Here is a 14,304-nt window from a genome sequence, read left to right as displayed (position 1 = left end):
CAGGAGGAAATAATATATATTGGAGTGTTTGTATTAGACAAATGGGTCTTCTCTTATTCTCAATCCTTCTGCCAAGAGTTTGACACTATATATCATAATACACTTACTTTATATATCATAATACACTTACTTTAGTTATTTAATATGATAGAACTTATCTTACATAATATTTGTGTGTATATTCTTATATACGAACATATTAAGTTTTACACAGATTTTACATAAATATTAAAAAATATATATCTATTAAGTGCACTTCAAAAGCCTCTAATCTGGCATATGTAAAACTATGCTTTTTCTCTTTAATAGTATTCATAGTTCATTTGTAAATATGAAAGTATCTACAAATTTGCTGTTCGGTTCAGCTCTTGACGTAGTCTGTTATATCCCCCCGACCAGCTACATGACTCGTTTGAAAAAAGCGTATGAAGCTCACAGAGGATGGAATTGGGAAAGGAATTGAGGAGGCTATATGGAACTGCACAACAGCACAGTAACATATTAACTGTGTTTTCAAATGATATTATTTTTTTCCTGCTTTAATATTCTGTGTATTTTTAAAAGTTTACTTTAGAAAAACTCCATGGGGTTCCTGGCAGAGCCGCTCTGCCACAACAGTTTATATCAACCATCTGTACTGTGCCAGAAGCTTCCCGAATGTTCTGCCACCTGACTCAAAATCCTGAAGCTTTTCATGTTTTTCTGCCAATTTTCATCCATACTATGTCTGTTTCCAACACTGAAAACCTGAAAAAGCAAAATATATATCTAAAAGATGCACAGGGTAGTAAATTCAGCCATATTATCGTGGCCAAAAAAAGACCAAAGATGACATCAATCTTCAAGTGTGGGCTTTAATCATCAAGGACAGTCACATATTCTGAAAATAAAGTTAAAGAGCAAGAAGGCTCCTGTCTCATCTGAGGACACAAAATAGACAAACTCATTCTCATTTCCTTTTAGCACCTAATAATGTCAGGCTAGATATAAGGCTGATTTCTATTTCTGTAGGTGACCAAAGACTTTTTTGTCACCATTGACAATTCTCTTCTGCTGATGTTTGAGTTTCCCATCTGCAAAGCAGAGAGGATACAACTATGCTTTGACAATGCTTGGTCAGTTAATTATAAATGAAGACAACCTTCTGGAAGATACAGCAGAGCACGATCTGGAAGATCAAAGCAAGCACAAGAAAGAAAAAAAATACTAAAATAATAGAACTGCTATTCTTGCCAATAACAGCAAGGGCCATAATTCAGGGAAGATTCAGGCATGTATTCATACTGCATTTAAGCAGAGTACCAGGGAAAGAGATCAGCAGCACATGCTCAGGTTCACGGACAGGTTTCTTCTGAGAAGCAGACTCTTCTTGAAAATGAAGCCCTATTTACACCGTCAAAGAAGGTAAGTATGTTTTCACTGGAGGGTGGCACTGAAGGGTTGAATTCTTACTGACATAGTCAGCATGTAGAAAATGAACATTGTGTGGTGTTAAGGAGCTCTGAAGAGCTGTTAATGGTGTGGAAATATCATGCTGGATCATATGGACGTGCATATGAGCTTTGCTTTTCCATTCTGACTTAAGGACCTTGAAACGCTGTGTTCCAATAAACTAACAAAAGCTGCCTTGTTTATAAAGATCATCCTGTTTCTCTGAAAAATGTCTGCTCTCCATGTAATCCCACAATAAAGTCCCAAACAAGCTCAAATCCTCATGGAGTCTGCCTCAGTAATAATTGATACCCACATGCAAGGAATTATGAAGGACTAGGTCTACTATCAAAACACTATATAGGAGAGGGACAGTATAGCAGTGAGACGCCAGTTTGCTTCTGGATCCATGAGAGTAACTCTACAATAAATTCCTCAGAGATGAACCAGCCCCACCCTTTCAAAAGCTAAGAATAAACCTCTGAGCTATCAAACAGATTTGGTTCAGCTGTTTCTGTACAATTCCACTGAGGTTAGGCATGTGCTAAAGTACACATATCTAGATTCAGATTATTTTTTTTTTCTGGTTAAGTTACATTTAAAAGCAGATAAAACACACTTCTTGTTAACACAGCACTGATGCCACAAAACAGATAACTACAATATATTGATATCTTCTAAATCCATCTGACATTTGAGTGATAATATCAATCTTGCTCTTCTGAGTAGCTGCCCAGGAATTATCTAAAAACCAAAATTGGTTTATGAATGAATATGCTGTAAAATGCTGCCTACTGGCCAGTTCCAGCACAGAAAGCTTTCCTACAGCCCAAAATGACCTCATAATTGTGACCATCCCAACACCACCTTTTTGAGCCTGCAATTATCTTCCAGCTGGTCACCCAAGTACAGATGCTGAGACTTCTCAGAGGCCCCAGGCCATGCTTTCTAAATACTGTCTAATCCTAGCAACACTGACAACATAATTAAAAAAAAAAAAAAAAAAAAAAAAAAAAAGCCTATTCCCAGACCACATTGGAATAAGCCTCCTCTTTCAAGTGTGGGCAGAGAAGTGCTGCACTACAGATTCATTTTGCCATTGTATACCCCAAATCAATGTCCATCCCTAACCAGAATGTTGGAACCCCATAGTTTGTCATTATCTCTTGATGGCATTTGCAGAAGCTTCCCATTCTTTTCAATCAATATATTTAACTAAAACAAAAAAAAGGCAGATATATATATTTCAAGCATTCAAGCAAAGCACCTATTGGTATTGGAGTTGGTTTTGGGTTTTGTTTGTTGTTTTATTTTTGCTTTGTCTATCTCAGTTAGAGACTTTTGTCTGTTTGCTTGGAATCCACACCTTGTATAAGCCAAGCTTTCAAAAGACCTTTAAGCTGTAAATATTCCCAGCATGCACTATTATATAAGACTACAACTCCCAAAGCTTGTGAAAGAGCTAAGTGTTCAGAAGCCAACGTCCTTCTTAAACTTTCTTCACATCCCCTTCAAACTTTTAAAATGGGTAATGAATTTTCTGAGCTACATGCTTCAGCTGGTTTCCTTGGATCTGAAGCTGATATTAAGAACACCACCAGCTGTCATTTGCCTTACCAGACTCTAGACAGTGAGTCAGAAATGTGTTGGCCTTTGCATGTACTATCCAGTTTTTGCCAGTGCAGGTTTAGGACCACTACACTATCTCCACGCTACCAGATTAAGTGTACCTTAAAATGTGTAGATCCATACTTTCTACATTCTACTAAGCCCTTTCTACTTCCTACTAAGCCCTTTTTTGGCTTTATTCTCCATTATCATTGTTGTTTTTCTCTTTACCTTTGCTCCTGTAAAATTTACTGTGGGCTCTCAGATTATAGCAGGAGTTTGCAAGTTCTTCTACAAAAGCCTGTGAGAAGCAGCATGTCAACAACAAAAACACTTTTGTTTGAAACCAGTGTTCACTACATGTTTCACAACAGCCAAAAAAAATTCCAAAAGCTAAGCATGCTCTCCTGCCATTAACAGCATACTGTTCCCTGTGACTGTACAAACACTTGAATTACTTTTCTCTAATACACAGCTGGCTGTCTTCTGTCATAAGCAAGAAACCTGCTGCCTCCAGTAACAAGTCACTGTGTCCATGTCAAAAGTTACTACTGATTCTTTCCTCCAGAGAAAAATACCTCTCTCCTTGTGGTCCCCATGCATCTTTCCCACAGACAACTTTTTTTCTTCTTTTTTTTTTTTCCTTCACTCTTTCCTCCTCTAAAGAAGGGCTCCAAATGTTTACATTTCTTAATTGAATTTATGCTGAACGAACTTTGGCTTCTGTTCAACTGTAATTCAGATATGAACTAGAAGGAAGTTTGAATTTAAAGGAGACATGGTAGAAACTCGCACCACCAAATGTTATTCAGTGGCATGTCAAACGCTTATCAAGATATCATTTATGACATACGGAATTGTTTCTTGTAATTTGAGTAATATGAAAAACTTAGCAATAATGGATGTTTCATTGTGTTTCTTTTTGAAGTGCTGTCTGAAACCCTGTTTAAAGAGGATGCTATAATTAGACTTGGCTGGAAATGTCTTGATTAAACGCTTTTCATTGAAAAATGCTGATTTGTCAGAACTGCAACTTTGCACAGAAATGTATGTGCTTTAATGAAATTTTCATGAGAAAGTTTCTCAAGTTAAAATGGGAGAGACGAACAGAGAGTTCACAGAGGTAAGACCTTGCTCTGCTGTCTCCTAAGACAGCGGCCTAACCAAGAGGCTGCTTTGGTCTGGGTTCCCTAGTAACTGATACATGATACAGCCTAAACTGCCATGATATTTGATAATAACCTGGTGGTTTATCTTTCTTTCCAGCTCTGATCATCTCACCCGCTTCCTCCAGTCATCTACTAACTTCCTTACTGTAGAAGTTTTGCCACTTTGGCCTTATCAGATTGTCCTGACTGTCACTACATTCTCCTTGGCTATGCCTGCTCATGCTAGTCTAAACGTTCAATGTTTCTGGATCAGGAATGTTTCATTCTACTAGGTCACCCTCCACGCTGCACCTAAAACAGATGAGTTTTATCCACTTGATTAGCTTGCTTTACCTGGTACATGAGAACCAGCACAAACTGATGTTGTCATGTCAGTGAATGGAAACAAAGACAACCTCCCCCTGAAATCCTACACAATTCAAGAGTTCAGAGACATCCTTAAAACTTAATCTGTAATGAGAAATACAGTAAATCATTCAGTCAGTTAATTAAGACTGAAAAACTACTGTGACCTTTTCAATCTCCTTATGAAATTCATAAAGAATTGCTTTCCAGAATGAGTAGGATTGCATGATATAACGTAATAGACTGAAGCCAAAACTAACAAGATCTTTGAAGGTCTTGAATAGTCTGCTTCCAGTGAAGTCTAGAGTCTCCTAGACTTGTTACCTGGCACATGAGCTGTATCATCAGTTCTCATGAACAGATTGTAAAATTTGCAATTTCCTAGGAAAAAATTTTGTGCTGCAATCTACCCTGATTTTTTTCTGTTGTCAGGCTGCTCACTTCTCATGCCAGCTGCTCCACCCACCTGTTCCCCTGTGTATAACTTAATAATCTACATTTGATATAAACTAGAGCAGACTGAGGAAGTGTAAACTTTCAGTGTAGGATGATAGCACAGGGCGACTCTGGGGGTGTAGAATGTCTGGCAGTATACATACTGCAAGTACAAGATTTCGATCAGCAGTAATGAATAGATCAGTTCAGAGATAATGCTCATTAAGTTGGTTGGTGTTAAGGGGGTTGATTTTACAAGGTTCTGTTCATCTTTTAGCCATTCTAGCATTTCTACATAAATGAAATACTTTTTCCTACTTTATCTTCTTGCATTTTTCAGAACTTACACCAAGGATTATGGATACAGGCAGGAATTGTAGCTTTTACATTTGGGGGACAGACACACTTATCTTCAAGTCTTTGATTTTAACCTACTCCCACATCACTTTAGATATTTCCAAAGTCTTGTGTTGTCGGGATGGTGGAGATTTCTTAGCATTTTAAAAACTCTAGGTTTCAATGTTACAGTATGAATTCTTTGTTTGGGGAAAAACAGTGACAATGTTATAGAAAAACGGTTTCAGTGTTATAGAAAAGAGCAATTTTTCTGCTTTCAAACATCAGTTGCTGAAAAGTCATGTGCCAGAGCTAACAGCCAGGCTGACCAGACTCCCCTCCACAGACAACAGAAGGAAGAGAACTTGCAAATTGCAACTCGTTCCATCTTTTATAGGAGGGCAAAAAACACATTTTGGAGTTGTTTATTTCTCTCTATTGACTAATGAGGCAATCTAGATGAGGAGGTTGGAGTAGATGTGTAACTTCAGGGAGTTAAACGTTTAAAGTTGGAGTGTCACAGAAAACTCACCCTGAAGATTTTCTTGTACATGCCACTACATACATGTACATGTATAACAATATTACATAAGAAAAGACAACTTTAATAAGTTGCTTTTTTAAAGTAGGCTTTTTTAAGAAAAGCCTACTTTAATATCACCATTATAAAGAAACAAATCTTTAAAGATAAATTTTAAGTACACTAATTTTCAAGATTATCTTGGAATAATTTATTAATTGAGAAAGTTTTCATGGTTCTCTCAATCTGGTGGCAAATTTTTCCCCTTCGGAACCAGGAAATACAGCTCTAATTAGTTTTCTAATTTTAGATTAGCGTATCTTGGTTTTGATTTTACGTTCATTTAATTGCCTTTTTAAGCATTGGTAAGGGTTTTAGATATTGAACAAAGGTAGTTTAGCTAAGTAGACAACTTGCTTCTTTGTTTGAGTATTACCAGTATACAGCCACGGACTTCACCTTATTTAGTCATGCAGTCCCACAGCCTTTGCTAGATTACTTAAGCAAGTAATATCAGCTGAAGTTGTCTGAATGACTCAGAATTAGATGGCTAATTCATCATTGAAATCTACGGGGGATCAGAAGCTTAAGTCTGGAGAACTAAATAGCCTTCAGAGACTTGGGCCTCAGAGTCCTTCTCCTTTTCTGATTTCAGTGTGAGCCAAGGACATCCAGCATCTCACATCTCTGCCTGGATGTTGAGCTCGTTTAAAGCTGGTGGTAGCTCTAAGGACCAATAGCTGGGAACACAGCTATACAGAGAGGTGCAGAGTCTGTTCAATCTACAACAATAGAAGCAGGAAATGTATCTTGGGGACAAGAAAAAAAGATCTCAGATGATACCATCTAGACTACTTTGGAAGCAAGATATAAAGAGCAGATTAGCAGAAGCTCACTGTGGCACTGCGCAGTTAGAATTCACAAGTTTTACAAATTAGAGCCTAGAACAAAACAAGGAAAAATCACTTTAAACCTATGCACCACAGGTTTAAGTGTAATATCCCAGACAGAGGTAAATTCACACCACTGTGAGAACAAGAAATTAAGGTTACCAATGATTTAGAGAAAAGAGATAGGATGTCCTTATCCCTTTTGGAAGCAAAAACAGACTTCTAGTTCCTCTCACCCAGGATCTGGACTGATCTGTTAGCATGGTAGGTTACCTGTGTTTCATTTATTGCTTCACTATGCAGGAATATCTTAATTTGATTTTCCTAATCATTATGGATTCACAGTGTGTATGCATGCCCTTCTCCCTACGTTTCCTAATGTTCTGTTGAGTGTTTTTCCTAGGGAATCCACCCCTCAGTGATACTAAAGTACAGCACTTATTTCTAAAAGCAGACAACCATTGTTACCAGTTTTCCTCTAAATATCCGATTTTGTATTTTAGATATTGTTACACAAGGTGGCAGACAGGAGCTCACTTTACTGTAATGAACCTGGACTAATTTTTATTTTTGCAACTGGGGCAAGATGCAGTCCTGAAATCCCCAAACTTTAATCACACACGAGCACGCCAGCAGTGTATTCTAGCTTACTTTGCAAGACAATGCATGTTGGATGCTTCCAAAAGCCTTCACCTGCCATATACAGCCATGCTTAAACACATTTTGGCACAGATATTTTTTATGTATTACAGTTCTAACATACCAACAGCTGTTCTGTGTGGGTCTGATAAACACTCATTACATGTGTGACATACTTTGTTAAATTATTACAGTGTTATGCTTAGGAAAGAACAAATCCTGCCAGCATTTATGTACGTGCTTGACTTCACCAGCCTGACTCCTCCTGGCATCGAGTATAATGTTCATAAGATCACGGCCTAAGATATCATATGCAGTAACTTGGAATAGAAATGCCTTCAGAAAAAATAACACTTCCCTAGCTGAAAGCTACTGAGATTTCATTGTGATTATCGTCAGCAGCCTAGTGAATAAACATGAGACATTCGGGAATTGACTCTGGTCAGGCATCAACGAGAAGAAAAGCATGAAACAAAAAGGGGGGGAGAAACGAGGCAGAAGGGCAGAAGCCGATTCTTTATAGCTTCCAAATGCTGTAATTTATTTTGAAAGGTCTGATTATTCCTACTGAAAAGTCAGACAGGCCTACAAGAGAGTGAAACACTCTTGCTGGGACAGAATTTCACACCGAACAGATTTTGGAAGCAAAGCTCTGGAATCATGGTAGCTTTGCGTCTGAATTCTGCACCTGGTTACTAGAGAAAAGTTTAATGTATCTAACAGCCCTTAGCCACAGATCTGCTCTTCCTTTCCCTTATTGTTAGCATGGCGGAAGAGAGGCTGAAATAGGATACATGTGATTAACAAAAAATTTCATGCTGCTCCGTGATTGATATGACCTAGATTTGGAAAAAAACAAGTATACTAATGTGAATTATCTGGCATCCCAATGACTATATGGAAGTTGTCTCGTTGACTGACTTGGAAATGTATCCAGCTAATGCTATGATTTCTTAAGAAGCAAACCTTATCAGAATATCTAGTTAAGTCACCCTTCCATTTTCCATCAAATCCTGATTTCCACAAGCAATCCATTACTAAATCCCTGTGCTAAGTGAGAGGACCTTGGAAAGTAACCCATGAGTTCTATGTTAAACAATCTCAAATTACTGAGATAACTTTAAATGGTGAGCCATGGACAAACCAAAACAGTGACTTACCTCTTCTATTTCTGATAAAATTCCATAAGCTTTTGCCTCTGTTAAAAAAGACTCCCAATTGTCACATTCCTTGTACATGCTTCTAGCATTAAGTTCGTATTTTCTTACATACAACATTTCCTATATCTAAACTGAAGAGTCTGGAAGCCCTTCCCAGCCCATTGGTCTAGCTGCAGGCTCTGTCTGCATCCTGACCCCATTTCAAGACAGGTTTTCACAAATGTTCCTGGCTCCTTCTACGCTTTTCCACACACCTTGCTTCCCATGGGAAGAAAACCAGACATAAAGGGCTGAAGAGGGCTGCAGTATGCTCTTGCCAAGTTTTCAACTAGGACAATTAGATCTCTGGGTGTATCCCAGTGCTTTGACAGTCATTCATTCTGTGTTTAGAATAGTACAGTCACTATCCCTAGCATGAAAGGAAAAGGTGCTGGAAGTGATCAGAGCCAAGATCATTCCTTTGATGAGGAACAGACCCAAGGTATAGGAATTTCATTCTGGAAGAGCTCTGAAAAACAGAATCTTAGAAAGATGGATTGTAAGCAAAATAATTAATGTCACCAGGACTTCCACCAGTCCTGAGGACATTATTCCTCATTGCTAATTTCTATATTAGCCACATTGGACTTGTATTCTAATTTCCAGTTGTATGTATGTGGGATGAAAGAAGAAGGACTAAAATAACACAAAAACATTCCAACAGTTCTCTGGCAGGGCAGTGTGCAAGGGCTAAAAGTACCACAGGGAACACTTAGCCAAGTTCAAAGGATGTTGTTTTGCTTTGCAAGACAAACTCATACCAAAATTCTCAGGAAGAGGAGTTTTAACCAACAGATGTGCTCTTTTCCTAAATGAAAGTTTGACTTATCAAGAGCTCACAGAAATGCATTCATAACAGACCAGCACCCTGAACGCTGCTCTGGAGCTGTTTTCAACACGTTATTTCTCTGATGCTTGGTGTTGTCCCCACCCTACCCCACCCCCAAGGGCTCTGAGGTAGTCAGTATGAGTTGTAATGGGAATGGATCTTATTTCTTTCTGCAATCCAGCTTAATTGCTGTCATTTGGTCCAAGTGCATTCTGGGTTTGACCACTTCCTTAACTTTGCAAACAAAGCTACCGTACAAGTTGGGACCTACAGACCAGCTCGCAAGGCTAAATGAGAAACATGTTTTGGAAGATGGATCTTCTGGTATTCTCTGTGCATGGTGCTTCTTTTTATACATCTAACTATTCTGATTACTTTACAAATAAAACATAGCAGTTTTTTCTCTTGCTGCTTTAAAAAAAAAAAAGGGGGGGGGGGTTGTTTGTATTAAGTTAGACTGTATATGAGAATACCACCATCCTTGGACTGCACACAGTAACATGATACCACGCTGCTGATAGCACAGTTGCACCTGAGAATGGAAGTGAATGCATTTTTGTATGCATCTTGGTTCAGTTGTGTGTACCTAGAAAGTAATTTCTACAAAAATCTGCATGAAAAATATAACTATTTTATTTAAAATGTTGCTGGATATAAAACCATACTACATTGTGGGGAGGTTTTGTGCAGGGAAGAGGCAAATGTTATGAACAGCAGGGTTCAATAAACTGAACAGCAAATGCACTGGAATATAATTATTTTTACAGAAAAAATGAAGTGTTGTCACCAAAGAAGGAAGATTCTGTATCCATAGGAATTAATATCATCTTGCTTTGGCAAGCTGTTTGCTAGATTTTGAGATCATGTTGCTATTCTGAGCTATTCAAAATGATGTAATATGGTGTAAAAGCATTAGTTGAAATAAAAAAATAAAAAAAAAAATTAAAAAAAAAGACATTTAAATCCCGGGTTCTCTCCTTATTTACACTGTCCCAGCATGGTAGCCTGTTGTCAGTTACTTTTAGCAGTGCTTTGGTTGATTTTTGTATTTTGCATCAGGTCCCATTGGTCTCTAAGATCCCTAGAACTAGGGACTAGGGTGTACTTGAGGGGGTGAGGAGGAGGGTGGTTTTGTGTTTGTTTTTTTTTCTTTGTTAGTTGTGAGTGATTTTTTAATTGGCAGTGTTTTTGTGAGGGGTTACCTTTATGATAGCTTCTCTAAAACATTACTCTCGCGCTTGTGACTTACTGTGTGGCTGACGATAATGCCCAAAGGTGTAGGGGAAAAGCCCCATTAGGGCAAACGCTAGGAAAAGTAGGAGAAAAGGTTGTACCCATTCAGGATCATGACCAGAGAGCCCAGGTCAGTGGAGGAGGGAGGGTGTGATAGCGGCAGCTGACACAAATCAGAAGTGCAGAGAGATTGAAGAAAGGAATGCAACAGCAAGAAGCAAATGGGAGGTTTTCCTTCAACTTCCCAAAGTGCTTGAAGCTGAGGAAAGTGAGGATTGTACTGAAACCCCTGAACTGAAGCAGAAACATTGCAAACAAAAGGTAAATCAAAAATGCATCGACCATTTAGTACTTGGCATGATTCTAATCACAAATCTGATAAGCAAGAAGATGCAGCATGTGTTGTTTTGTTGTGCAGCCCTGGTTTGTCCATTCACTGGTACTGCAGTAATAACAAAATTCGGACTTACTGTGCTCATGTGAGGTTGCTGTTGTCAAAATGTCCTCTTTTACCAAGCTAATGAGAGGTAAGAGAAAAGTAAACCTTTGCTTCTTGTTGAAAACACATAAAATTCCTCTAAAGTCAGGGACAGATGCAGTATGTCTGTCACACCTCCTATTACCTCCTCTTATGACCAGTTAGTAAACATGGTTTTTGTGTTTAATTTTTTTTTTTTTTTTTTTTTTAAATTTGGTAGGGACAGGGACCATTTAACACTTGGCACAAATTTAGCATGAATCTGATGCAGAAGCAGATAAAAGATGTTGTTTCATTGTGCAGCCCCAGTTTGTCCACTGGCTGTTGCTGCGGTAACAGCAAAGGCTGGACTTCCTCTGCACTCTGCAAGAGCTTTCTATTGACAAAAAGTGCATTTTTGTGCATTTTCAGCAAGACACCAGTGCTTTGCACCACCACCACCACTGCTTCCCTGTGGGGCTTTAGCCCACCTTCACTAACCTGTGCTCACTATGTCCACTTATGCTTGCGTTGACTTGCCTGCAGTTCCAACTGAAGATGAAATACATCACTGCTACGCTTCTGCACTGTCAGCAGACAACTTCTATCAAACCACAATGATAACAATGCAGCAACATTTACTACCACAAAATTTAGAAAGGAATGCTGGAGAACACCAACATTCACACCATATAGTAGCCACACTAGTTTTACCTTCCCCTACTAACCAATAGGAAACACCACACTGAAATGCCATTGCCTCTGAGCATCACATCTTCACACCAATAGAACAATACCCCCCGACTGCAGCTGTAAACCCTTCACTTACACAGCACGACGACCACAATACTGAAGTGGACACAGACATGACAGTGACATCACAAGCTCTCTTCTAATCATATTTTTGGTATTAAGGAATACAGCTGTGGGTGTAAGAAACATTGAAAAAAATAGGACAGTAGTGTTGATTCACCATGCAGATTTTAAAGTAGAAGATGGTTATGAGTCTATATAATGTGATGCTACAGCTGCAAAGTTGGTAATTACTGTCTAAACCGTTCTTCTGAGTACTTTTTTTTGCAGAGGGGAAAGAGATGTTTGCATTGATGAGAGATGATCATTATGGGTCAAAGATTCCCAATCAAAAACTGTAAAATTGAAAACTGTTTTGACAGTACTTTAAAGGCTTTCAAAAACAAATTCCAATATTGGCTTTATTCAGTCTACTTCATTTTTCCATATTGCACTAAATACAAATGACTGAAAAATATTTCCATTTCAGACAACCAATTTGTCAACACTTACTCTTTGCAGTTGTACATGAAGCCTCTTCCTCACCTCTTCCACGAGGCAGCCAAAGAAGCAGCGTGGCAAAAGGCCGACTAAAGCAAAAGACCCGAACCCTGCTTACAGGGAGGTTGCCCAGTGCAAAGCCGGCCGGGACACCAAAGGTGCCGGCCATGCTCTTCTTACGTGTCCGCAGACCTGACGACCGGGACGGCCCTTTGCCCAGAGTGCCTTTCTCTTTGCTCCTCGCCTTCATCACTCTTGCCTTGCAGTGCAGTTCCACAATGCCTCCCTCTTCTTTCTTCCCCACCAGCTGCTGCTGCAAAGGAAGCACAAGACACTTAGACCAGCAAAGCACTAACTCCTCTCTCTGTCCCCATAGGCAAACTCTACCTGTTACTTCTCATTTTCTGTTTATTTTACCCTTTTACTCCTTCTTGTTCACTTTAGTTTTTTACTTGTTACATAAATACTTCTTTTTCTTTGTTGTGTCTTTCCCCCCATAAATTAGAGGGAAAACAGTTATATAGTAATGTAACATAATGTTGCATAATAATGTAAATAATGTAATATCCATGTTTTTGTTCAAATTTCCTGTCACAGTATGCTTTTTTTTCCCTCCACGTTACCTGAGGTTTTTTCTATCATTTTATTCTCCTTTTTTTTCCACTACCTCATCTTCATTAAAAAAATAAAAATAAAAATATTTTTTTTGCCTCCTAGTTTACCTCACCTCTCAAAAATGCTACATTAGATACTTCTAATTTCGTCAGATTTTCCCTAAAGAAGCAATGCTCATTTTTGCCCTTATTACCTGAGATTTTCCTTCAAAAGTTTCCATCCAAGCCCTTCTAATTTATCTTAGCTTTCCCTAAAAGAAAATGCTCATATTTACTTAGTTACATGAGATTTCCCTTCAAAATAAATTAGAAGGAATAGTGGCATTTACCTTAGCTTTTCCCTATAAAAAAATTCTTTTTTGCCCACAAATTATTTGAAATTTTTTCTCCGAATATTCTGTTTGAGCCTTGTTACCTACTTAACCTTTTCTCTGGAAAAACGCTCATTTTTGCTCACAAAGTTACCTCATTTTTAATTTAATAAATAAATAAATAAATAATCCAGCTTTGACTCTCTAATTTACTCCACCTTTTTCCTACAAAAAAGCCCATTTTTGCTCACAAATTTCCTCAAAAATTTCCTCAAAAAAAAATTCACCTTTGACTCTTCTAACTTAAGAAAAAAAGCTGATTTTTGTCCACATATTACCTAAAAATTTTCCTTAAAAAAAAAACAAAAAACAAAAAACCAAAAAAACAGATTTACAGATTTCACACTTCTAACTTACTTCAGTTTTTCCCATGAGAAAAAGCTGATTTTTTGCCCTGACATTTCTCTCATAAAAGAAAACAAAACAAAAAAACAGCCACCTTTGACCCTTCTCACTTACTTCAGCTGTTCACTGATAAAAGTGCTCATTTTTGCATACAGCATTTTCCTCAAAACATCCTACCTGTGACCCTTCAATTTACTTCAGCTATTTCCGGGGGGGGAAAGCTGATTTTTGCCCAGAAATTACCTCAACATTTCCTTTCAAAAGAATTCCATTATTGACCATTCTAATTTACCTCAGCTATTCCCTACAAATATGCTCATTTTTGCCCATAAATTACCTTAAAAATTTCCTCAAAAAAAAAAATTCCACCTTTGGCCCTTCAATTTACTTCAGCTTTTCTTCTAAAAAAAAAAAATAATAATAATAATCTGATTTTTGTCCACAAATTACCTCAAAAACTTCCTCAAAAAAATCCAGCTTTCTCCCTTCTAACTTATTTCATCTTTTCCCAGGAAAAAGAAAAAAAGAAAAAAAAAGCCACCTTTGACCCCAGTCACCCACTCACTTCAGCTTTTCAGTGAAAAAACGCT

General features: G+C 38.0%; 1 protein-coding gene across 1 annotated transcript in view; it reads right to left on the bottom strand.

Moving 5' to 3' along the window:
* IQCM (IQ motif containing M) overlaps positions 1-14,304 on the bottom strand; it is a gene marked incomplete at both ends in the record, with an annotated part of 204,548 nt that overhangs the window by 156,998 nt on the left and 33,246 nt on the right. The window contains 3 exon segments of the mRNA XM_084286067.1: positions 8,534-8,571; positions 10,651-10,707; positions 12,430-12,697. Of these exon segments, the coding sequence (XP_084142193.1) occupies positions 8,534-8,571; positions 10,651-10,707; positions 12,430-12,697 (363 nt within the window).

Source organism: Netta rufina, assembly GCF_964035555.1.
Source record: "Netta rufina genome assembly, chromosome: 4".
NCBI lineage: Eukaryota > Metazoa > Chordata > Aves > Anseriformes > Anatidae > Netta > Netta rufina.
This window is presented reverse-complemented; position numbering and strand designations above follow the sequence as displayed.